The sequence below is a fragment of the Ceratotherium simum genome, chromosome 37 (assembly GCF_057802395.1).
Source record: "Ceratotherium simum simum isolate JZ-2026a chromosome 37, ASM5780239v1, whole genome shotgun sequence".
Lineage (NCBI taxonomy): Eukaryota > Metazoa > Chordata > Mammalia > Perissodactyla > Rhinocerotidae > Ceratotherium > Ceratotherium simum.
The window spans coordinates 22,331,580-22,354,549 of NC_141936.1; the positions used below are offsets into that span (position 1 = coordinate 22,331,580).

General features: G+C 52.1%; 1 protein-coding gene across 1 annotated transcript; it reads left to right on the forward strand.

Moving 5' to 3' along the window:
* Window positions 1–4,831: 4,831 nt before the first annotated feature.
* Window positions 4,832–21,588, forward strand: IGFBP5 (insulin like growth factor binding protein 5). The gene is made up of 4 exons (XM_004427537.3): window positions 4,832–5,943; window positions 19,136–19,365; window positions 20,016–20,135; window positions 21,315–21,588. Exons 1-4 carry the CDS (start codon window positions 5,610–5,612, stop codon window positions 21,444–21,446), a joined length of 816 nt encoding a protein of 271 aa, XP_004427594.1. The 5' UTR covers window positions 4,832–5,609; the 3' UTR covers window positions 21,447–21,588.
* Window positions 21,589–22,970: the final 1,382 nt, after the last annotated feature.

Below are 22,970 nucleotides of genomic sequence, written 5' to 3' on the forward strand. Positions count from 1 at the left end.
GGCACTATTCACACAGCAGATATCATAGATATGTACATTCATTATGAGAATTTCCCATGAGGGGTAGGAAAGTTCCTTGTTCTAACAAAATCTGTATTTTATAACAATTTTCTGACAAATAGAAGTAAAGCATCTTGAGGAAGGGCATCTTCCTAATTTACAAATGTGCCCTGTGGGCTAGTGGTGGTAAGCTAGAACTTACTGCTTCTCCCTCTCAAATGTGATGAAACCTAGATGCCAACTAGGCACTGTGATTTTACTTGGACTCGTCACAGCTCAAGTGCATTATATTAAACTTGCTTCAAAGTGGTAACACTCTTTCTCTTTCCTCCTATCTCAGTGATTCCATCTTCCCTACCTGGCCCATCCCCATCCGTCCTAGACCTGGATCTACCAACACTGTCTTCTAACTCACAACAGATCGCTTTTCCTGGTTAATCTCATTTTTCCAAAATTCAAACGCAGCTCTGGGGCTGTGCATTGTAGGAACACACCAGATCCCACCTCTGAGAAGACAGAAGGCTGCCAACCAGAGACTGGATTTATGCAGCTCTCCCTGTTCCGCCGTATCTCTCTGGAATGGCTCCAGAAGCCTCCTAAACGTCAATTTTTAAAACTATTAACTTATATATTGCTCACAGAGAAATATAAATCACTCTGACTCATAGCTGGCTCCAGCTCCTTCACCAATCAGCCCTGGGGTCAATTTAGACTCTGATTAAATTGCCACCAGAGCGAGCACCACCACAAAATTAACTCTAAACCAGCAGATGGTTTCACCCTCAAAATGGTTCTAACTCTATTCTATTAGAAACTTCATATAGACCTAGAAAAACATTGCGCAGAAAGGACACAAAGCTATTTCAGGAGAGTGGCTACCTCTGCAGAGAAAGATGGGTACCGAGTGGAAGCAAGAGGTGAGGGTTCTCTGTAACATTGTATTTCTTTTTAACAAAATCTCAAACAAGGATGGCAAATGTTAACAGGTGTTAAATGTGTGTGGTGAGTCGAGGGTATCTGTTATATTATCTTCTGTTCTTTGAATGTTTGAAATAGACCATAATTAGCATTTTAAAATGGAAAAAGGACTTTTTTATGCCCTTTGGCTGAAGACCATATTCTAACTATTCATCACAGAAGCTTTAGGGCATCCTTTGATGAACCCAAAGTAATCAAGTTCTGACCTGGCCGTACCTCGTCTCCCAGGTAAAGGGATCACGATTATAGCTGCCCAGGGGACTGGAGGCCCTCCCACCTCAGCTGGATTGGTGCTGTCGCGGCCAAAGGGCAGCACCAAGGCTGGGGCGGCGCACAGAGGACCCACGGGTGTTCATGTGGCCCCACCATGCTTTTGCTTCCCCTCCTCCTCATCCCCGTTGTTAAAGACTTCCACCAGTGTCGGCTTCTTTCCCTTCTAGAAAGAAGGCGTGTTTTAAATGATGTATCTATTCTGCCACCTAGCCTTCAGCCACGTCACTACAACAAAGCTGCCTTAAGCAGGTCTTCTGCACAGACCTCAATCTCGCTGAACTTCCATTATCTGGGGAGGGACCTGAGCGAATGGGCACTTTATTTCTCGCAGGTCGCCGTACCTTAGTTTTGGACCAGGACCAAGCAGCATTAGTATGCCTGATGTGTGCTGGCCTCTGGGAAAGGGACAGCTGTCAATCTCATAAGGTCTTTAAAAAAGGATAATTACCCACTGTTGGGGATAGGTTAGACAAACCTGTCTGAGAGAGTGGTGAAAGCAATGCATAGGATTGAATGAAGACAGGACACTTAGCTGGCATTTTTCCTTTCCAACCCAAGGAATCCGTGATATTTTATGTCATATTAAAAGTCTGTCTTTCCCAAACCATGTTACCTGGTGTCACCCTTGCCTCAAAAATCACTTAAAAACTCACCAAAAAAATGATCAGAGGAAGAGACTCAAGCTTTATAAAACCAAAATGCTTTGCACCCTTGGAAAAACTGCCCATATAAAAGCCCAAATCTTTTACTCAGTTGCATTTCTTGGAATTTCTTTTTGATATGCAGTTAATCTTTTAAAGGAATGGGGAGGGGTGATCTCTGGGGAACCAGACACAAGTGGATAATATTTAACTTCTTACTTCTCCAAGAAAGATGTGGTTGAAAGGCATCGAAACTGGAATACGCCAGAGTTGGGAAGCTCGGGGCGGTGAAAGCAAGTCGCAGGGAAGGGGAGAAGGGAACATGGCCTCTGACATTCGTGTCTGGCAGGAATTAATGTGGCCCTCCCAATTAAATTCATTGATGCAAACTATATTTTTCCAGAAGCAATCTTCTAAAGGTGAGTGTGAACAGATCTAGGTCTTCAGAATGGAGGGGAGGGGGAAATGGCATCAACAAAGGCCCCCAGGCATCCCCCGTAATCCAGCCTCCTGTAACAGACCTTCCCACTCCACTGTTGTACGTTAAGTGTGGACTCAGATGCAAACCCATCCAGCCAGGCCCCCATCTTTGGACCAAACCACCATAGACAATCCCAGGCTACTGAGAATTCCTTCTTTCATGCCCTCCCAAGGAGCCTACCTGAGGGTCCCTTGGACAGAAGCTCCTGTTCTGTCAGCCAATTTTCAACCCCTTGGGACATAAGCCCATTTCTAAGTGGAGATACAGGGCAGTCACTTAGCGCATACAGACCTGCAGGGTACCCTCTCTCCATGGCCCCGTCCTCCGCCCTACCCCAGGGACCAGCTCTCACCACAACCTCCTCCTTCCTTCTCTCTACCCTCCCGGCTTCTCCATGAATCATCCCCTCTTTCTTATACCTGTCCTCACACATTTTATTTTCCAGCCACTGGAAGTCGGCTAGACAAAAAGACGTGTCACTGGAGGTCGTCTCTCTCAGAATAGAGGGTGGCTGGAACCAGGCAACTCATGTTTCTCTGGAAGGAGCACCACAATTTCCCCATTCATCTGAAATGCTAGCAACGTGCCTGGAGTCGGCTGTGCTGCCCGGCTTGTGCAGAAATGGGAGCGGGGCCGGAACACACACCACACACTGCTCAGCCACTCTCCGAGCCCGAACTTGACACAAAAGGGAAAATAACACACGATCTCCCTTGCTCCTCAGACATTTCAACCCAGTTTTTGGATATTAATTTTCCCTCTACCTTACCAAGCCCCCACACAGAGGGGAGAGGCAATGGAACAGGGCTTGCCGTCTCTTTTTTTTTTAATCAGTACACAGAGCTCCTCCTCTCTCTCTCCCATCCAACACCTAACATGCCCCTGGCGATACAAACAAAGAGCACAACTTTAAACTTTAGCCTTGTTTTAAATGTGCCTTTCGGCAAATAGATAAGTGAGGAGAGAGATCCGGATCTGGGGTGTTAATAACACAGAGCGCTCTGAAGCAAACCAGTGAGAGAAATATTTGCCTGAAAGCAGTCCTAGGCAAAGAATTCTTATCATAGATAAGGGTGCAGTCTAGTGGCAAACTTCATGAAATGCAGCCCCTTCTCCAAAGGAAAGTCAGAGCACTTCCAAAGGGACGAAGGGAAATGTGAAGGGGGTGACAGTCCCCCCAAGTTCTCCCAAATGAGGTGGCAACAACTGGCTTCCCTCTGACCTGGCTTAAAGTCCACAGCCCATCCACGCCAATTTCAGAAAACAATAAAACCACCATCTGCCTTAAGACTTCAGCTCTCTTTCATTGATTTCACTAAGGAAAGAAGGGGCCCGTGGTGCCTGAATGGATTGTCTGAGGTTTCAAACGAGACAATAATGTTCCTGGTCAGGGTCACTTCAGAACAAGTCCCGTGGCCCTGTCGACTCATATTCCTGGGATATGCCTGTGTGTGTGTGCCAATTCACCTTATGACAAGGTGTCCCTCTGGCCGGTCACCCATTCTCTCCAATGATGTGGCCCTGCCCGATAGAAATGCCTCTTTAAAAGAACACGGAGGGAAAGTATCACTCCATTCTGCCTTCTTTCCATCTAAACACCATCCCCCAGGACATGTTAGGTCACCAGGCAAGATTTTCAGACCTAGCATTTCCTCCAAGGTGCCAGTCTCTGTAACCCACTGCTCCTACAATGCTGTTGTGTGAATGTCTGTTCCTGCAGGCATACACCACACAGATCTCACACATACACACACACACACACCTTCCCTGGGCAATAATGTAGCTGAAGGAAAGTGGCCACTTCTTGCCCATGTGACCAAAGACAGACACTCCACCAGCAACAGAAACATTCTTGGTTAAACCCCCTCCCCCAGGCTTTTGGGGGAAAAACCCAGTTTTTCTTTTTTTTTTTTCCTTTTTAATTCAGCTCCCCACCCATTGCTGGTCATCCTACACTAACACCTCCCCCCCAAACACGCACGCATGCACATACACACACACACACACCCCTTACATAGTAACTTAGATGCTAGCAGACAGCCGTTTCCCAAAGCTTGGGAAGAATTTCTTGGGCACTGCATATATCCAGTTGGCTAATAAGAAAACGCTTCTCCCTCCAGCCTGGGCTTTGGCTAGTTAAGCGGTGGGAGGGAGGGAGAGACCGAGTTACTGCTCATTGCGTCCACCGTGCTCCGAAGAACTCTCTCTTCCACTCGCCCACCCCTCCTCCCCCCTCTGGGCAGCCTCAGCCCTGTCCCCCAAGCCCCTTTCTTACATTCCGGGGGCGGGGGGCGCTGTTCAGGGAGCAAAGGGGAGCCCCCGGGTGTCTAGAAGGCCTCTCCCCACCCCCACCCCGTGTGAGTTTGTACTGCAAAGCTCCTTGGCATTCTTGCCTGGGTTGGGTGCTGGGGAGTTCAAATTGCAGCTACAAACTGGCTGGCAGCCAGGGGCCGTCTATTTAAAAGCGCCTGCTCGACCGGAGCCCGTAGTCTCTTTGGAAACTCCTGCCGGGGAAAAGAGCTAGGAAAGAGCTGCAGAGCGGTGTGGGGTTTTTCCTTTTTTCTGCTCCTTTTAATAACCCCCTCCTCCGTTTGCACCCTTCTCCGGGCTTCACGCAGAACCTACGAATCTCGGAGACGTGGTGGCAGAGCGCGAGCAAAGAGGTGTTAGAGTTTTGGATTCGGGGCTTTTTTTTTTTTTTTTTTTCCCTTGATTTCGACATTCTCCCCCACCCTCGCGGCTGCAGCCGCCGCCTCTTACCTGTTCCGCGGCAGCCGCGCGCCGCTGGCAGCGGAGGGTTAGAAAGGAGCAGGGTGTATAGATCTTAAAACAAAATTTTTGAAGACAAATCCATTTTTCTCCCCCCACCCCCGTCTCCTCCACGGCCTCCGAGATCTATATTCCGGTGGTTGCTTTGGGGGGAACAATTTTTGGCTTTCCCCCTGCAATTCTGACCAGGTGAGGCTTGTTTCTCCACGCCCTCCGCGTGCACCTGGCGCTGCTCTTTTCCCCTCAACCTGTTGCAAGTTATTAATCCTTGCAACTGGGACTTGCTTGCAGGCACCCGAGCCCTCCATCTCTCTCCACATTTTGCAGTTGTCTGGGGAAGGGCACCTGCTCTACCTGCCAGAAATTTTTTTAAAAAAGAAATTTCCCCGGGCGCCCTCTCGGCCCCTTGCTCCCTGCACTCTCGCTCTCCTGCCCCGCCCCAAGGTAACGGGGGAGACTCGGAGAAGATGGTGCTCACCGCGGTCCTCCTGCTGCTGGCCGCCTGTGCGGGGCCGGCCCAGGGCCTGGGCTCCTTCGTGCATTGCGAGCCCTGCGACGAGAAAGCCCTCTCCATGTGCCCCCCCAGCCCCCTGGGCTGCGAGCTGGTCAAGGAGCCGGGCTGCGGCTGCTGCATGACCTGCGCCCTGGCTGAGGGGCAGTCGTGCGGCGTCTACACCGAGCGCTGCGCCCAGGGGCTGCGCTGCCTCCCCCGGCAGGACGAGGAGAAGCCGCTGCACGCCCTCCTGCACGGCCGCGGGGTTTGCCTCAACGAAAAGAGCTACCGCGAGCAAGTCAAGATCGGTGAGCGAGCTCAGTGCGCCAGGCAGTGACACGGCGCACGGGCGGGGGACACGGGACAGGCTGGCTCCGCGCGCTGTGCCCAGCAAGTGGCTTAGAGCGGGGGGTGCAGCCCGGGAGGAGGGCGGGGAGGGTCCTTGCACCTCGGCTGCCCTGGGCTGCTGTCTAGCCAAGCCTCTCGCGGTTTTCGCTCCTTCTCCTCGCCCCTGCCCCCACCCTGCTCCACCCCACACCTCCCCTTTCTCCTGAACACAGACTCTCAGCTCCTGCTGAGTCTCAAGGTCCAAATTCCCAGGTACTCAGTCTCCAGTCTGAAAGAGTGCATGTTACATTAACTCCCTCCTCCACTGCCCCCCACCCACCCAATACGTTTTTTCCCTGAACTTGAAAAAAAAAAATCTCTTTTGTTAAAATATTGCTTTATCTGGGGACTTGGAGAGAGAGGCGTGACCGGTCTTCCGTGCTCATTCCACCTTTGATCCTCCCAGCCCCTGCTCCCTACCAGTCCCTCCTGAGGTTTCTATCCTTCTCCTCCGACACACACGCACGCACGCACCCTTGATCGCTAATGCCTTTTGGGGGGAGGGGGCTTTGATGCCCCTCCCACGTGCACACCCATTGCTCTTGACTGGGATTGATTGTGGTAGATGGCAAAACATATTAAAATGCAAAATACCTTTTTTCCTCCCAGGAAAAGAAAGATTACTTGAGGCACGCTTGGCGGCGGCAGGGGGAGGAGGGGCGAGTGGAGGAAAGGGATTCTAAGGAGGAGTTTGGTGATCCTGTGCTGGGTGTTCGTCCCTGAATCTAATTCCTTTTTCCCTGCCCCAATTCAGATTTTACCGAGGAAGAAAGGTGGATATAGGGTTGGGAAGCAAGTAGGGATGCGATATGCAGACAGCACAACCTCCCCGCCAGTGCTAATCCCCACCCCCAACTCAATCTCTCAAACCAGATCGCAAGTGGGTGTGGTGTAAATGCAAGAAGGGCCCAGGAAGCGCAGAATGCAAAACCCAGGGGGCGGAGACGGAAAAGCCACGCACCAGGAGCCTTCCCTCTGCCTCCAAGTAGCCCCGCCCCCGGGTTGCCCCGCCCCCAAATTCTCAGTGCCAGGAGTCGAGGGTTTAAAAGGTTGAAGGAGCTGCTTGTTCCGTCAGAACAGTTCTGCCCCCTTCAGACTGGGTTTCTTCTTGGAGTTACATATATACATAAATTTTTTTTTTTTAAAGTTTAGTGAACTGTACACAAAAGTCTGAATTCCGAGACGTCAGCCTGGTTATCGATTCTCTCCAAAAGGGGTTAAGACGTGGCTAAATAATGTTTATTCTGTGTAGTTTCTTACTGGGACAATGCCCTTCTTCCCTCCTATCCCCTTCCATCACGAGCACCCCAACATGAGTTTTCTTAACTGCAAACCACAGACACTATCATATAGGAAAGGAGTGGGTCGCCGCTGGAGAAGAGGCAAGAGAGCTTTCCCGGGTTCCACCTGGATCCCCGCAAGCCCTGCAGGTTTGCCTGTCGCCGGTGGCCGCCCCTCCAGCCTTGCAAGAGGTAGTCGGTCTCCGGATCGCAGCCTGCAAAGTAGGGACAGAGGGCGACGTGCAGGCCCCGGAGGCCCTGGAAGCCCCAGAGGCTGGTTTGTGGAGTTATTTTTATTAAGAGCCACTTGTCAAAGGCGGTCCCGCGCGCCTTCATCTTGGGGGATGTGGATTTGGAAAAGCTTAGCACCAGGGAAAAAAAGTATTAATCGATTTCCTGGCTTGGAAGGGAGTGCTCTGGGTAACAATCCGGTCACATCGAAAGTATACAAGGTATCACTCAGCCGCACTCTGGCCCCACTTTTATTTGCCCAACCGTGCGGTTGGTGTGATGTGGTTGGTGTGGAGGGGGTGCGCGCAGGGCGCACGCGCGCGCACGCTATTGCTGAGAGAGCAAATGGGCGCATCCAACTTTCCAGTTCAACCCACCACACACACACACACACACACACACACACACACACACACACACACACACACACACACACACACACACACACACACACACACACACACACACACACACACTGGCTTTTGTCCCAAGCAAGAGGCCCTTTAGACTTCTCTGCAGTCTCTTCCACAACCCCTACCTTCAGGGTCCCTCTGAGCCAACACCGCCCCGCCCCCACTCCGCCCCAGGCCTTCTCGCCACAGGCAGGTGCCTGACAGACTGCAGTTGCGGGATGGCTGCGCTCCACCGGTGGCCGGAGCTGACGCCTGCCTCCCCGACCGACGGGATGGGAGTGGGCGCTCCTGGCTAGAGCCTGTCAGCTCGAAAACCGTTGGGTGGGTCCCCAAAGTTGGAGATGGCGCACAGACAGTTCTTAAAGAACAGAGAAAGGAAGGAGCGTTTCAGCTCCTTTGGCCAAAATTCCTGCTCCCCAACACCCCACACCTCCCCCGCCACCACCAAAATCAGCAGCTCGAACTTGCATTTGCCCCTCCCTCTTGCGATTGCCACATATAGATACAGATATAGATCGTATACCTATATATGTATATACACACATGTATCTTTGATACATGTATCAAAGATACATGTGTATATAAAGACATTTTTTTAACCAAAAAAAAGTGCATTTCTAGAATCTGCGATGGGGAGCTGAGCAGAGCGAGGTGGCAGGCAGCCAGAGCTTCTGGAGGAAGAGCGGAGGGAGGGCGGGCGGAGCCCGGTGTTTTGCGGCGCGCGTTGCTGAGCAACCGGCGAGGGAGTCCGCCCGTGAGCGCAGTGCCGGGAGCGCGCCGGGCCCTGCGTTTTATTTCGGCCAGTTCAGGGGCAAAGATAGATACAGAAACCCAGGGCAGTGTGTGTGAGGCTGGAGGGAGGCGGGAGACCGCAGATTTATTGGAACAAGCTCAATACATATCGGTGAGCTGGGGCGAGTCAAGGAAGGACGGGGCTCGGCTCCGGGCGTTGTTTGGAGAAGGACCCTGTGGCTTTCTGGGCGGGAGGGCGGCGCGCATACTTGCCGGGGTCTGGGGGATCTCGTCTTGCGCCTGAGAGACAAGTTTGAGAGGCAGGGAGAAGTGAGTTCTGGGTTTCAGTTCTGTCATTGAGAAATAAGAGAGAAAGAAGGACAGAAAATATGCTTCTGGGAAAGAAAAAAAAAATACCTCGATAAAAATGAATTCAGCCTTTGCTTCTTGGAGGGGTTTGGCCTCCATCACCCTGGCTTCCGCGCCAAGCCTGGTCCGAACGCCGTGCTGAAGTCAAGTTCCAGAGTTACGTTTATTGGCCAGATTTGTGTCTAGGTTGAACAAGATCATGGAAAACTGAAGGAGCCAGATGGCTTCCCCACCCCCGGCGCCCCCTCCCTTTGAAACAAGTCTTTGAGAGGCTAACTGCGCCCTGAGCCAACGAAAATGGGAGTCGGGAAGACAAGAGATGCCGCTTTTAACTTGACTTTTCTTGCCATCTTCCCCCCACCTTTCTGCTGTGTCAGCTCAGACTGGAAGAACAAAGCACAGCTGGCCACAGCGAGACCTCCTTTTCTTTCCCTTTCTCTCTTCCTCCTCCTTATCCGTCCCTCCCACTCCTCCCTCCCCACTGCCAAGGCATCCCCTGAGGGCTTGAGTTTTAACTCAGGGCAGCTCTGAGTTAGTCCTGGGGCTGGGGTTGAATTTGAGCAGGCAGGTGGGTTTGCAGCTGTGGAGGGAGGACCGGGCTGACCTGGGAGCCAGAGGTCACTGTGGGGGTTACCGCAAAGGGCATGGGAGCTGGTCCCCTTAAGGGCGGGGGGTGGGGGGGGTCGCTAGTGGGAAAGGAAGATGATTTTTGTCTTAAGGTTTTACTTTGTACCTGAGCAATGCTTTTGAAACTCTGAGTTATTTAATGTGTGGAAAATGAAACTTTGGAGAAGGGATCATGAATTCCAGGCCTCCTGCATCCAGAAACGGGAAGAACACCGTCAACGGACCAGGTACCAATGAGGGACAACGGGGAACAGAAGTGAAGAGGGCAGAGAATGGTTGCTGGGAGAGACAAGGAGGCAATTTGGAGGGATTTTCTTTAAGTTTTCATTTTGCGTTTTTACTACAGTTGGTCCAAAAGTTGCAGTCCCCGGAGACCATCCTTAAATTGCAGTCTGGATACGTTTTCCAAAACAATGAGATGTAACATATTTGCAAAAATCAATAAGCAAATAGGGGTGCCAGTTCTCGACGTCTACTCCCCTCTCCCTCGTATCCAGAGAATCCCCCACTTTTGTGTCTGGTTCCATTTCTTTCCATGATTTGTTATTATGTCTTTTTTTTTTTTTTTAATATAAATCCGGAGGAGTGACTGGAAATCTCTATGAGAGGCAAAGTGGCCTTTCCTGCCTGGCCACTTGGCTTAGCCTGGTCCTAGCATCTCTCCAGGAATTGTCTGGGTGTTGGCCAAAGAATGCTAATGCTGGAAGGAACCCACCCAGGGCCCTCCTTGCAGTGAAGGCCCTCATTTCACAGATGCAGATGCTCAGGCCCGGAGAGCAAGTCGCTCACCCAGAATTAGGTGCAGGGTTAGCAGCAGAGCCAGGGCTAGACTTCAGCTCTTCCCCATTGATTCTAGAATTCCCTCCGCTATTCCTTGCTTGCGTCACTGGTCACTAGGACTCCTGCTGGGACCTGGCTTAACCTTCAATGAGGCCTTGAGCAAACATCCACCGACATCGTCCCACAGCGGGAGTTGTGAAGACCGAGGAAGAGCTCAGAACTTGGGAGTGCTCCGTTTTGAGGGAAGGAGTGAAGTGGCCCTAAAGAGGAGCATGCAGCACCCCTTTATTTTCAGTCTCCCTCTGTTCTGTCCCTTTTTCTGCACCGTCTTGCAAACAAGGCTGGCTAGGCCAGTGGTATGGTGAGGGATGGGGCAAGGAGAGTGGAAAGGGTGGTGTTCAGCCCAGACTTTAGGTCCCTGTGCCAAACCTCATTTCCTGAACGACAGGGAGCTCCCTGATGTGGGAAGGCAGGCAGGCCCTCGCGGCCCCGGCTGTGCAGCGGTCCGCTGTCTCTAAGGAGAACGCGCGCGGAAGTGGCCGGCTGCCCGTGGCAACCAGCCTCCGGACACGGGCCTTTCACGGAGCCAGGCAAGAGGGATGAGACATCTGAGCTCGGGGTGAGGTGGGATGAGGGAGTGGTTGGGGGATTTCTGCATCAGAAGAAAAGAGAGAAAAAACCACAAAAGCTGATAAGGAAGAGAGGAAGAGGGTCACCTGGTTTTTGAACATATGCAGGTGTGTGGGAGATCTCTCAGACAGGAGAGAGAGCCCTCCAGATTTCAGTGGGTCTGAGGAATTGCTGAGAGTCTTCCTAATACATCCTGGAGGCTGTGGCAGCTCCTCTCTTGGGGGATACTTAAGGAGGCAGATAAGATAAGCCCCTCATCCCAATAGGTAAGACCTGCCAGGTGAGCCCTGGAGAAGTTTTAAAGTAAATAGCTTATCTCATTTTTGATCCCTCCACCTAAACCATCAGATATGGGCCATCCACTTGCCAAATCCTGAAGCAAGGCCCAGACTGAATTTGCACTCCTAACCCTGCCTCACAAGACCTCTGTTGGTTTGCAGAGATGTTCTATGTGGGCTCCAGATGTTCTGAACCATTTACATTTCACCATCACAGCTGCAGTGTCTCCGTCACCCCCACGAAGACGACTCTCACTCCAGATCCTTTAGAATGGCACTGTCCACTTGAAACATAACGCAAGCCACCTGTGTAGTTTCAAATTTTCAAGTAGCCACATTTCTGAAAAAGGCAAAGAGAAACAGGTGAAATTAATTCTAATCATATATTTTAATTCAATATATTCAAAATATGATCATTTCAACATACACTCAAACAATTATAATGAGATATTTTACATCCTTTCTTTCATATTAAGTTTTGAAATCTGATGTGTATTTTACACTACAGCACATCTCAACTGGGACACTAAATTTTCATTGGAAATGCTTAGTCTAGGTTTTTAGGTTTCATAAAATTTACAACTGAAAAAGTAGATTCATAGACCTGAGTTCCAAATGTACTCAAAAATCGGTTTTTAAATTTAAATTAATTTAAATGAAATAAATTTTAAAATTCAGTCCCACTAGCCACATTTCAAGTGTCAATAACCACATGTGGCTAGCGGCCACCTAACTGGACAGAGCAGCAGCCACCAGCAAGCCCTCCCTCCCCTGAGAAGTGAACCACTGTCTCCACTCTCTCCTGCCCCCAAAGAGTCAAAAAGGAAAAAAAGTCTAAGCCTTGATTGCCAGACAGGACACGACTTCCCTGTTTGACCCCTAGCAGGTCTCTCTTCTTAGGGGGACCAAGGGGAGAAGGAAAAGAAAAAGAATTCCCGCCATCTGCTCTCTGCTGCCCCCTTCTGGTCATGTAGGGCTTTTCGGGGAATGTGGCTGCCTAATTGTAATGTTCTGAATGGGTGGTGATGAGTCATGAGCGCAAGTGTTGCCAGGTGGGAGAGATGGCCAGGCCTTCCTCCGTGTCCTCAGCTCCCCTTCTTCCATTCAGAGGCTGCTCCCCACCTAGCCCCTCCATTACCTTCTGGTTTGGGGTGTGTATGGGGACAGATACAGATGTTTCTACTAAGCATGCTCCACCTTCCCAGCTCTAGACAGACTGGGGACACTCACCTCGGGAGTCGTGCAAACTGTATCTCCTATGTGTAAATTTATCACCACCTGTCTCCCAGGGATCAAGAAATGTGTACCAGAGCCACAGGCCTGAATCCTAGTTTCGCCACAAGAAAAAAAATGACAGGGGGACCCTTTCTTTACCTCTGGTCCCTGGACACTGGGAGATGTATGAGTGGGACCCCAGCTTTTCATTCCAGTGGGAATGTCACCAACTTGACACCTGCCACATCCACACTGTGGGGGGCAGGGGTCAACTTTTCTCTCTCCATCTTTAGGGAGGGAGACCTAGTGCCTTCAGGCAGCGTGAAGGAATGGGGTTAGATGGAGGGAGGAACTTCCAGGGTGAGTTCTCTAAGTGGGGATTGGTTCTCAGAGCACCTGTGCAAAGTCCCGCTCACCTGGGGTCAGTGATCAGACCCCCGGAGATACAGGTAGAGCTGTCACTTTCCAGCAGAACTTTCTGCAGTCTAAGGAGACTCAGATCTTGTGATCTACCAGGAGACGCCTGTCCCCAGGGGCCACAGCAACCAGATTTTTAATGACGATTGGAACTAGGGAAGTGAGAGACGACAGAGACCTCCAAAGGCAGAGAGTGTGTGCTGGGAGTTAGTTAGCAAGTCAACTCATAATCCCCATAATGACCCTGGGGAGAAGGGGCTAGTGTCATCCTCCCCATAACTCAGATGAGAAAACCAAGGCAAAGAGAGGGGAGAAAGAGACTAAGAGAGGTCAGAGCAAACCTGACCCAAGGCTTATTTAACCAGTGTTAGCAGCCCCACCTTCCTCCCAGGAAGGGTGACCGCAGGGTAAGGGTGCATGGTCTGGCTCCTGGTTCTGAATGGTTACCGCTTTGCTCTATGGCATCTTTCTTTCTCTGCTCAGGATAGAGATGTTACAAGCCCACACTGGCCAACTTTGCCTTTGGTTTAGAGCACCTGGCCACGTTAGTTCTCCCGGCCTGAAGTGAGGGGGCTGGGGGGGGCTGTGGTAGAGCTCAGGGGGGAAGCCTACTGCCCTCATTGTCCCCACACTGACTCTGTGAATCTGCTCCCCACCTCTGCCACTCACCCCTGTCAGCAAGACGCCCCTCCAGTGTCTTCTTTCCACACCTCCCTTCTTGCCACTGTCCCTTCGGTTGACAATTGTTTGGGTTTGTTTTCCTCTTGGAAAGTCAGACTCCTTTCCTTCTCAGCCCCTAATTCGGGTTAAAAAGAGCCCAGAACATGCACGTCTGTTACTGACCACAGAGGAAAAGAAAACAGTGTCTTCCAAGAGAGACTGGGGCAGGCAGACGCTGGTCACGGATGGAATGGTGGGAGGAGGGACGTTGCGGCTCCCCTGGAAGGCTCTGCAGCCCCTCCCTTGGGCCCGCTCCCCTCTCTCTCTTTGCAAAGGCACGCACACACAGTGTAACTGAGTCATTTGGCATCGCAGCTGGGAGACGGTCAGACTCCAGGAGACTGAGACATGTCTCAAGTTTTTTAAACAGTGAGCTGCCCATCCCTCATTTTCCCATAAGCCTCATGTGGCAGCAAAAGCAGGAGGCTGCAGGTTGCCTAGGTAACCAGCCAAGGTGGGGAGGGGGCACGGAGCATCTAGCCATACCCAGACGTGGATCAGTGTCCTCAGACCAGCGCTGTCCAGTAGAAATTTCTGTGGTGATGGACATGTTCTAAATCTGTGCTGTCCAAGATAGTAGCCACCAGCCACATGTGGCTGTGGAGCCCTTGAAATATGGCTAGAGCCACTGAGGAGCTGAATTTGTAATTTGACTTCATATTTATTAATTTAAATGGCCCCGTGTGGCTGGTAGCGACCGTATTAAACAGCACAGCCTTAGACTAAAGAAACCCAGTAAATCCTGGGGACCCCTACTTCTTTCCCACCCCTGCAAGCCTCATCTTTCGGCCTCCTTGCTCCCTCTGTGGAGTTACTATGCTTGAAGTCAGGGGCATGGGTGAGATCACCTCTCAGGGCATGTCCTGAGCTCTAACCGTGCACCAGCTTATAGGACAGAAATGCTTCGAGACCCACTTCTCTCTGTTTCTTGAGCAGATCTATGCATCTCTCCATTTAAAGATTATTTATTGAATACCGTACGCTGGAGAGACAATGATGAACAACAAAGCACTGCCCTTAAGACGTTGACTCTTCAAGTTGCACAGAGGGAGCTAGAATGAGAGCCAGAGGAAACCCAGCTCCCCTCTTCAGTCCTTGTGGAGGATGCTGGGCGAACCCACTCTGTCTTCTGGCTAGAAAAAGAGACTTTCCTCTCCCCAGGTCCAGGTGGCCTGGCAAAGCCCTTTGTTCTTCCTGAGCTGTGAATTCTAAGGATGCCTCAGTTTCTTCAGTTTCCGGAAGCAAAGTCCTGATATCTAGGCCACCCGGTTTTCTCTTAAGTTTGATTATGAGGTCGAGATACAGTGGGAGACTAGCACCAGCCAGGACCAGGCTGTGACCAAGAGCCCCAGGTGAAAGGATAGATTGCAGGAAACAGCAGGTCCCTGACTGGACCCGTCCACTGCTGTGACCCGCGAGCAGGGCGGGATCAGAACGCATCTTAAGTGCATGTGCCTGGTCCTGCTGCTAAACCATCCCGCCCCTGCGAGAGAACAGCAGCATCAAGAGGGCGGTTGGAGACAGTGGGGGAGCTTGGGCAGGGAGAGTGCGTTGTGCACTTGTGCTGTGAACAACACTGCCCACCTGAGGGTGCCTCCGGGTCCACAGTGGCCGGGCCTGCACCCAGACACCCTCTGTGTTTGCTGGGACTGAGAGTGGCGTGCTCCTCAAGCAGGTGTTCACATTGTCATAGGGCCCATGTACCCACATGCCCCTCAGTGGATGTTGCTGTGCCAGTGTGAGTGAGCAGCGCCTCGTGAATGAGGGAGGAACTGAGCTGCTCACCCTAACACAGCAGAGAGCTGGTTGGCAGGACTGGGGCAGAAGTCAGAGCAAACCCACCCCAAAGCTGAATATCAGGACAATATCACAGCCCTCGCTTCCTTAGTCATTGGCTAAGATCACGGAATTAAAGGGCTCTGCCTCCCCAGGTTCCCAGAGGTGGGAACAGTATGAGTATCCTGCATTTCCCATCCTCTGCAGAATCCTTTCAAAGTGACACCTAGAGATAGGAAGGAAGGTTCCTTCCGGATGGGTTTCGCTTCTATCCCTGATCATCTTTCAGTTACAGATTAAAGAAACAGCAGGGGGTTATGCACAGATAAACCTTGTCCCCACCCCTCCGGTTCCCACACCTGCCTTCTCCAACCTCCCCTCACATGGGTCCTTCCCAGCCCTCACTCATCCCTGACTCTTAAAATGCATGCTGCAGACACCCAGAGAGAAGGAGAGGATTTGAGTGGTTGTCAGAGAACTAGGAGAGGGAGGCACACGAATTCCAGACTTTAATGTTGCTTACAGTCCCTGGAAATAAGCACGGGGAACATGTCGTGTGGCCATCAGTCTCCTCCGCCATCTACTGGCCACAGGGAGGTATTGACCTGTTTGTCAAACAGCTTCCAGAACCCACTGCGCTGAGTTCCTTCCATTGCTGTTCACGTGCAGAGCAACTTCACCAGGAAGTCCTCCCTTATATCCCACCTAAATCCCTTCTGCAACCCCGGTCTATTTTCTCTTGATGAAATAGCTCAGGGGCTGCCAGTCTACTGGTGCCTTCTTCTTTTATCTAAAACTTAAACCCTTCCAAAATTGAAAGCCTATTTATGACTCGGCCACAGAGCAGCTGAGTAGGGCTAGCTGGCTCTGGCATCCAGCTCTGGTCTTCCTTTCCAGCCCTTTAATCTTCGTGGCTCTGCCCTGGCTCTGCTCCAAGTTTCCACTGTCTCTGGAGCCTACAGGTGACCACAAGACCTTGATTAGTATCTTTGACACTTGACTCCCGCTGCCTAAGTAATAGGTCCCATGGGGTTAAGTGGCACCAAAACCCGGGAGACACATCAAAACTTTAAGCCTGCCCTTCAGAAGCAGCCACAGAGCCACAAACTGGGGAGGGTGTGTCCTCGGGAGCCCCACCTTGGGGAGGCCAGGGGAAGGGGAGAGGGTTTATGTACTTGTTTCTGCTAGGACACAGGGGATGGACTAGATGGTCTACTGGAGGGATTCCAGGAGCTGGTACAGCCCGTCGCTGGGGGTGAGCAGCTTTCTGGGCTCTCTATCCTTGAAGAGGCGATTCCTGGGGCCCAGCTCCACAGGAGCCCCTGAGGGCAATTTGCTGGCCCTGCAAGCCAGGCTGGAGCGGCCACTGAGGAGCTGCTCATCTTTCCTGCACTGGTCAGCCCCCAGCCCTCTCGCCCTCCTCCCCTTCCCTTCAGCTGGTTACAATGTTGATTGGGGAAGGGGTGTGGCCATGCACCCCCAGAATGCTCCCAGCCTTTCCATGCCAACCATCTCTTGCCCTCTCCTCTACCCCAGTGGTCAACTGCTTTTTGAGGATTAGAATGCTCGGTGACACCCAGAGAGGTTGAGTGAAATATCCCAAGTCACTCAGGAGGATGGGCCCAGCAGCCTTCTGTGCCATGGTTAGCTGTTCCTCTCCTCATCGCCCTCCCCAAGACCTGAGCCTTGGGTTTGGGCCTGAGTTACTAGATAACAGAGCCCCCCAAACCAGCTATGCTTCTCCCTGTATCCACCCCCAATTCTGGCTCATCCCAACCAAGAAAAGTTAGTTTACCCCAAAACATCACTCCTTTGGCTAATCCCTAGAAGGCTACAGTCCACCTCCCCAGCACATCAGTATGCAGATTAATCATCACAGCAGGTTGTGATCAAGTCAGAGCCCAGAGTCAAGACATGGTAAAAGGGGAGTGGACGGCCGGAAGCGGGGGACAGGGAGCGTGGTGTTGAGGCGGACTCAGGGAGAGCCTGCCCACTGCTTTGTGATTTACTTTCTGCCCATCATCTTCCTCTCCAGTGGCCTCTTCTCTTCCTGTCCTGTGGATAAATACCCATATCACCTAACCACCCAGAACACCACACACCTTGGTAGCTTCTTTAGGGCCTGGAGCTTCCCTGCCAGGGCCTTAAAGACCGGATACGTATTCAGTTAAATTTGACAAACCCCCAGCCAGGAGACAAACAGGTGCCCGGGTGCCTCCTGCCACCTGCCGTCCTGACCAGGTTAGGCCCAAATGCCTCCCTTAGCACACAGCTGGATCCTCCCCTGGGCTGAGAGCTCCTGCCCCAGGGACACAAAACAGTGTCTGCTCACTGACCGCTCTCCCCCATACCTCCCCTCATCCCCACCTCCCTGGAATCCTCTCCTTCTGTTCTCCATCCCCGACACCTTGCCATCTCAGCTCCTGGATAGCCCAGTGATAGTGGAGTGGGTGGAGAACAGGATTTTCCTTCTCCCTGTTTGAGTTATTTGGGGTCACCCCAAACCCGATTTCCTTTTTCCAGAATTTGAAAAGGAAAGAGGGCAATGAAGACAGGGCCTCCCTGCCCCCGCCCGCCCTGCCCTGCACGTGGTCTCACGTGGGCATCCTGGCCACGCCCTGGCCACCTGGGAAAAGCAACCCGAAACCTCCCCACCATGGATCTGCCAAGGCTGGTGGGGTCAGGGAGCTGAGAGGAGAAACCCAGAGCAGGGTGCCTGTGAGATAACAATTGAGTGGAAATCTGCGGACCAAGGAAGGCCGGGCGGGTGGAATTAACAGATCAACAAATAAATGAACAAAGTCTTACTTCTTTAAAGGTCATAAGTCAGCTAAGTATAGACTGTCACCAAGTCACTCCTATATATAACTGCTCCGGCCCCAGCCAGCTGTCGGCCTCTCTTGGCCTGGAGCTGAGTTATGTTCCAGCCGCCCAGGGCACAGAGCCGGCTCTGAGCCAGAGCAGGGAGCCAGGCCTCGGGGTTCCGTGTCCCCCCACTCTCCAGCACTGCTCCCCACCAGGCCCCACATTTCTGACTCTCCCATGTCCCTTCTCCTGCCCCTCATGATGGTTCCCACCACCCTACTAGTCCAGACCCCTAGGAGTCTACTGCTTCCAGTTCCCCAAGTCCTAATATAGCTTAACTCTGGCAGTCCTGAAGGCACAAAGACCTCACAAGAGAATAGACCTTGCAGGGCTATCCCCCGTTTTCCTCTGACAGCCTAGATCTCCAGGATCTGACATCACAGCCCCACCTGCAGCCACGGCCCCATCTACTTAGCCAGCCCCCCAGCAAGCAAGCCCCTTACCACAGCCTGAGCCCTCCCCCAAGCCTCTGCCCTCCACTCCCCACCCCTCCGGTCCCCAGAATGTCCTCTCCCTCCTGTCAAACTGCCCCTCATTACCAGCCTGTCTTTTTCAAGACTCTCCCCCTCCATGAAGTCTTCCTAGACTCACTCTACTGGACTCCAGTCATGCCAGCAACGTCCCACCACTCACACGAGTGTCCGCTCTTACGCCCGAGTTCTTATTCATCTGCTTTTCCCTGTCTGGTCAGCCCCAGGAGGGCAGAGACCCCGTCTCCTCACCCCAAACCTCCCAGCCTGGGGATCTGCACCCTCCTCTGACTCGCCCCTCCTCCCACAGAGAGAGACTCTCGCGAGCATGAGGAGCCCACCACCTCCGAGATGGCAGAGGAGACCTACTCCCCCAAGATCTTCCGGCCCAAGCACACCCGCATCTCCGACCTGAAGGCTGAGGCAGTGAAGAAGGACCGCAGAAAGAAGCTGACCCAGTCCAAGTTCGTGGGGGGAGCCGAGAACACTGCCCACCCCCGTGTCATCTCAGCACCTGAGATGAGACAGGAATCTGAGCAGGTGAGTCTCAAGGATGCTCTCCCGTCTCCTGCATCCGCACCCACAGCCTCTGCCCCCACCCCGACTTCTGACCTTTCCCTGTGTCTACATGAGCATCCGTGGCAGCAGGAGATGCGTAGGCTAGAACTAGCAAAGGACCTACCACTGACCAAGGTAGCTCAGCTTGGGATTCGAGAGAATTCTCGGAGCTTACGTGAATCAGGACCAGGGCTTGTCTGGGTGAGCAGGAAGAGAGGCAGTGCCCAAGGAAGGTGCCAGCAGCCAGCCCCAGCGAGCACACGCCAGGTGTGTGTGCTCAGGAGCTGCGTTCTCACCTGGGCAGAGACTGAATGTTCTCTGAGCATCCGCAGATGGCCACCTCTGGATGTAATTACTCAGCAGGATAGAGAAGCTGAGGGTGGGGGGCCTGGCAGACAGGTGGGAGAATATGCCTCTGTGCCTGGTCAAATGCAGGGTTTGCACACTCTCTACACCCAGGGGGCATGAGAGGGGAGGGCGAGGAAAGATCTTTGGGAGCAACTTATTGCAACAAAAGGTATGACTTTCCCCGCAGACCCTTTAGCCCCCATCCCCGGGCCACACGTTCTGCACGTCCAGGGGGTCTCCACTGGGGTCCTGCCTCGCCTCTCATCCCTCCCGTCCGCACACAGGGCCCCTGCCGCAGACACATGGAGGCTGCCCTGCAGGAGCTGAAGGCCAGCCCGCGCATGGTGCCCCGGGCCGTGTACCTGCCCAACTGCGACCGCAAAGGATTCTACAAGAGAAAGCAGGTACGTCCTGTCCCAGCCCCCAAGTTCAGAGGGCTCCTGAAGGGACACTTGCCAGAAAACCTCTGCCTCTAAGCGCCTAAGGTTTCTGTCATTAATGATAGTGTTTCCCGACTCTCCAACATCCAAGCTCGTACCCCATTCCCTTCTCTGCCATAATCTGCTGAGCTTTTAATTATTCACCTTATTTTCGTGACTCCATTTTAAAAGGAAACTTTGGATCACTGTGTCATATCACATGTTGATGTGTTATTTTCTGATACACACACACGCAGAAGTATGACATATACATGACTTTAGAACATATTTTCACCATGGACCACCTGGAATCATTTCGTGTCCCATTCACAGCCCGGCCACCCTTTGGGCAACCCCACTGCTGATTAACCAGTAATACTCAGCCTGTGGAGGCGGTACCAGGACCTCAAGGCAGTGGCTTTCAGACCTCCTAGGGCACCAGAATCCTCAAAGGCTGGTTCAAACACCAGCTACTAGGCCCCACCCCAGGGTGTCTGGGTGGTGGGTCGGGGTGGACCCTGAGAATGTTGCATTTCTAACAGGTTCCTCCTGTTAGAGGAGCACAAGTGTCCCCTGTGCTCCATAAAGGGATCCCTCATCTAAGTCAGGTGTCAAGAACCAGGTAGCCTTGGGTCAGTTCTTAGCTCTCCTACTTACTAGCTGTGTCCTCTGTCCTCAGTTATTCAATGTCTCCACCCCCAGTTGCTCATGTAAAATGCAGAATAATTGTACCTATTATCTCTTATGATTATGAGGAACAATGGCTTAATCCTTGTAAAGCACTTAGAATAGCACCTACCATATAGTGGTAAGTCGTGTCTGGTATGTGGTAAAGATGTACAAGTGATGTCTCCTATTATTATTATTATTATTATTAATTATTATTATCAGATCATGTAGTTCTCTGGAGAATACCAAGGTGGAGGACCCTGAATGGGTGCCATAAAAAAGAAGTTTAGGATCCAGCTGAGGACAGACTGCCCAGATTAGCATTTTTCACCAGGCCCTCCCTGTGCAGAGGGGACACCAGAACCCCAAGGTTGGGTACAGCCCCTCAACTCTCCGGGGGTGAGAGTCTGATTTGGGCGGGGAAGACAAAGGCCAGGCAGGAGCAGAGCCTGGGGGTACAGCCGCCCTCACTGCCTGTCGCTCTCCTCACCCCAGTGCAAGCCCTCCCGTGGCCGCAAACGTGGCATCTGCTGGTGCGTGGACAAGTACGGGATGAAGCTGCCGGGCATGGAGTATGTCGACGGGGACTTTCAATGCCACACCTTCGACAGCAGCAACGTTGAGTGATGCCCCCCTCCCCGACCTTCCCTCGCCCCCTCCCACCCCAGCCCCGTCTCCAGCCAGCGCCTCCCTCCACCCCAGGATGCCACTCATTTCATCTCATTTAAGGGAAAAAAAATACATATATCTATCTATTTGAGGAAACGGAGGACCTCGGAATCTCTAGCAAGGTCTCAACTTTGAAAACGGCAACAACGGAGATTCACAAAGCTAAGGAGACCCCCCCTCTGAAATGGTTTTCTTTTCGAGGCAAGTTGAATGAACAAGGAAGGAAAGAGAGGAAGAATGAGAAAGAGAGAGAGAGAGAGAGAGGGACGAGAGTATATGTGTAAGCGGAGAAGGCAAGATGAACAGAGTCGGGAAAAGGAGAAGAAAAGGTGGGCGAGAGGGCAGGTGCATGGGGCTGTGGCTGGCTCAACCTTGCTGTCCAGCCCAGCCCAAGGTGGGGAGACATGTGGGCACTAGAAGGTGTGGCCCGAGATGTGCATTCTGTGGCACACTTGGAGTTTTGCCAGTTTAGATGGGTCACGGGGAAAAAGGAAAAGACAAAGGTGTCGGTGCCTCTCCCGGCTCTGTCTCCTCCTCCAGCCAGCAACTGTATGGCTCCAGCCCTGTTCTTCCTTTCCCATCACCCCAGCACAGGGTCCTCTCTCCCCCAAATTTGTAAAAACGAAACTGCATTCCATTCCTCTCAAAACAAATTAATAACTGAGTGATATCAGATAGACAGGTTCTCCGAGGTGGATACACAAATATGTGTGTGTGTATTCCACGCCCCCACACACACCCCCACCCCCACCGCGTGCAGACTTAGAAATCAACACTGTCCCCACAGTGGACAGACTGGTTCTTCCAGGAAACTCAACTACGTGCAGAACGAAGCGTGTGGTTTCAGCCCCTCAGCGCATTCAATTCGCAGCGAGCACAGCCTCTGGAGGGGAGGATAGGCTGGAAAAAAAAAAAAAGTGGGCTTGTATTTATCTACAAGGCACCCTATAGTCATGTATAGACATATAAATCTATTCTGTCTTTTTTCTTTTTTTTTTTTTTTTTTTTTTTTCCTGTCTTCCTTTCTTTCAAAGGTTTGCATTAACTTTTCAAAGTAGTTCCTATGGGGGCTTTGAGGAGCTTCCTCATTCTGGGCAAACCAAGAAAACCCATATTCTTCTAACACAACCCATAGCACCAGTTTTCCTGCCCTCAACCATCTGTAGGACACAGGTTGGATTTTTGGTGATTTCCCGTGTGCATGTGTGTTCATATGAACCCCCGTGCCAGGTAGACAAGAGCGCTCAATGTTGCGCCCTCCATGCTCCCCAGTGCGTCCTATTTGAGCCTTCAGACCCTCCGGAAGTCACCTTCTCTGGACCCCACCCCAAATGAGCCCAGCACGTCCAAGTTTGACCCGCTGGTCCTGCTCAGCCTTTTCATTTTCTCTGGACAGAGCCTGCATTTTGAAAGCCTCTCTCAGTCTTCACGCTGGCAGAGCAGGAGAGAGACCGAAATGAGAGAAGGCAAAGCGGGAGGTGG

Excerpts from the sequence above, each read along its gene's own strand:
- IGFBP5 (XM_004427537.3), top strand. The coding sequence starts at position 5,610 with ATGGTGCTCACCGCGGTCCTCCTGCTGCTGGCCGCCTGTGCGGGGCCG. Across the intron at positions 5,944-19,135 it reads CCGCGAGCAAGTCAAGATCG|AGAGAGACTCTCGCGAGCAT; the intron begins GTGAGCGAGCTC and ends CTCCTCCCACAG. Across the intron at positions 20,136-21,314 it reads GATTCTACAAGAGAAAGCAG|TGCAAGCCCTCCCGTGGCCG; the intron begins GTACGTCCTGTC and ends TCCTCACCCCAG.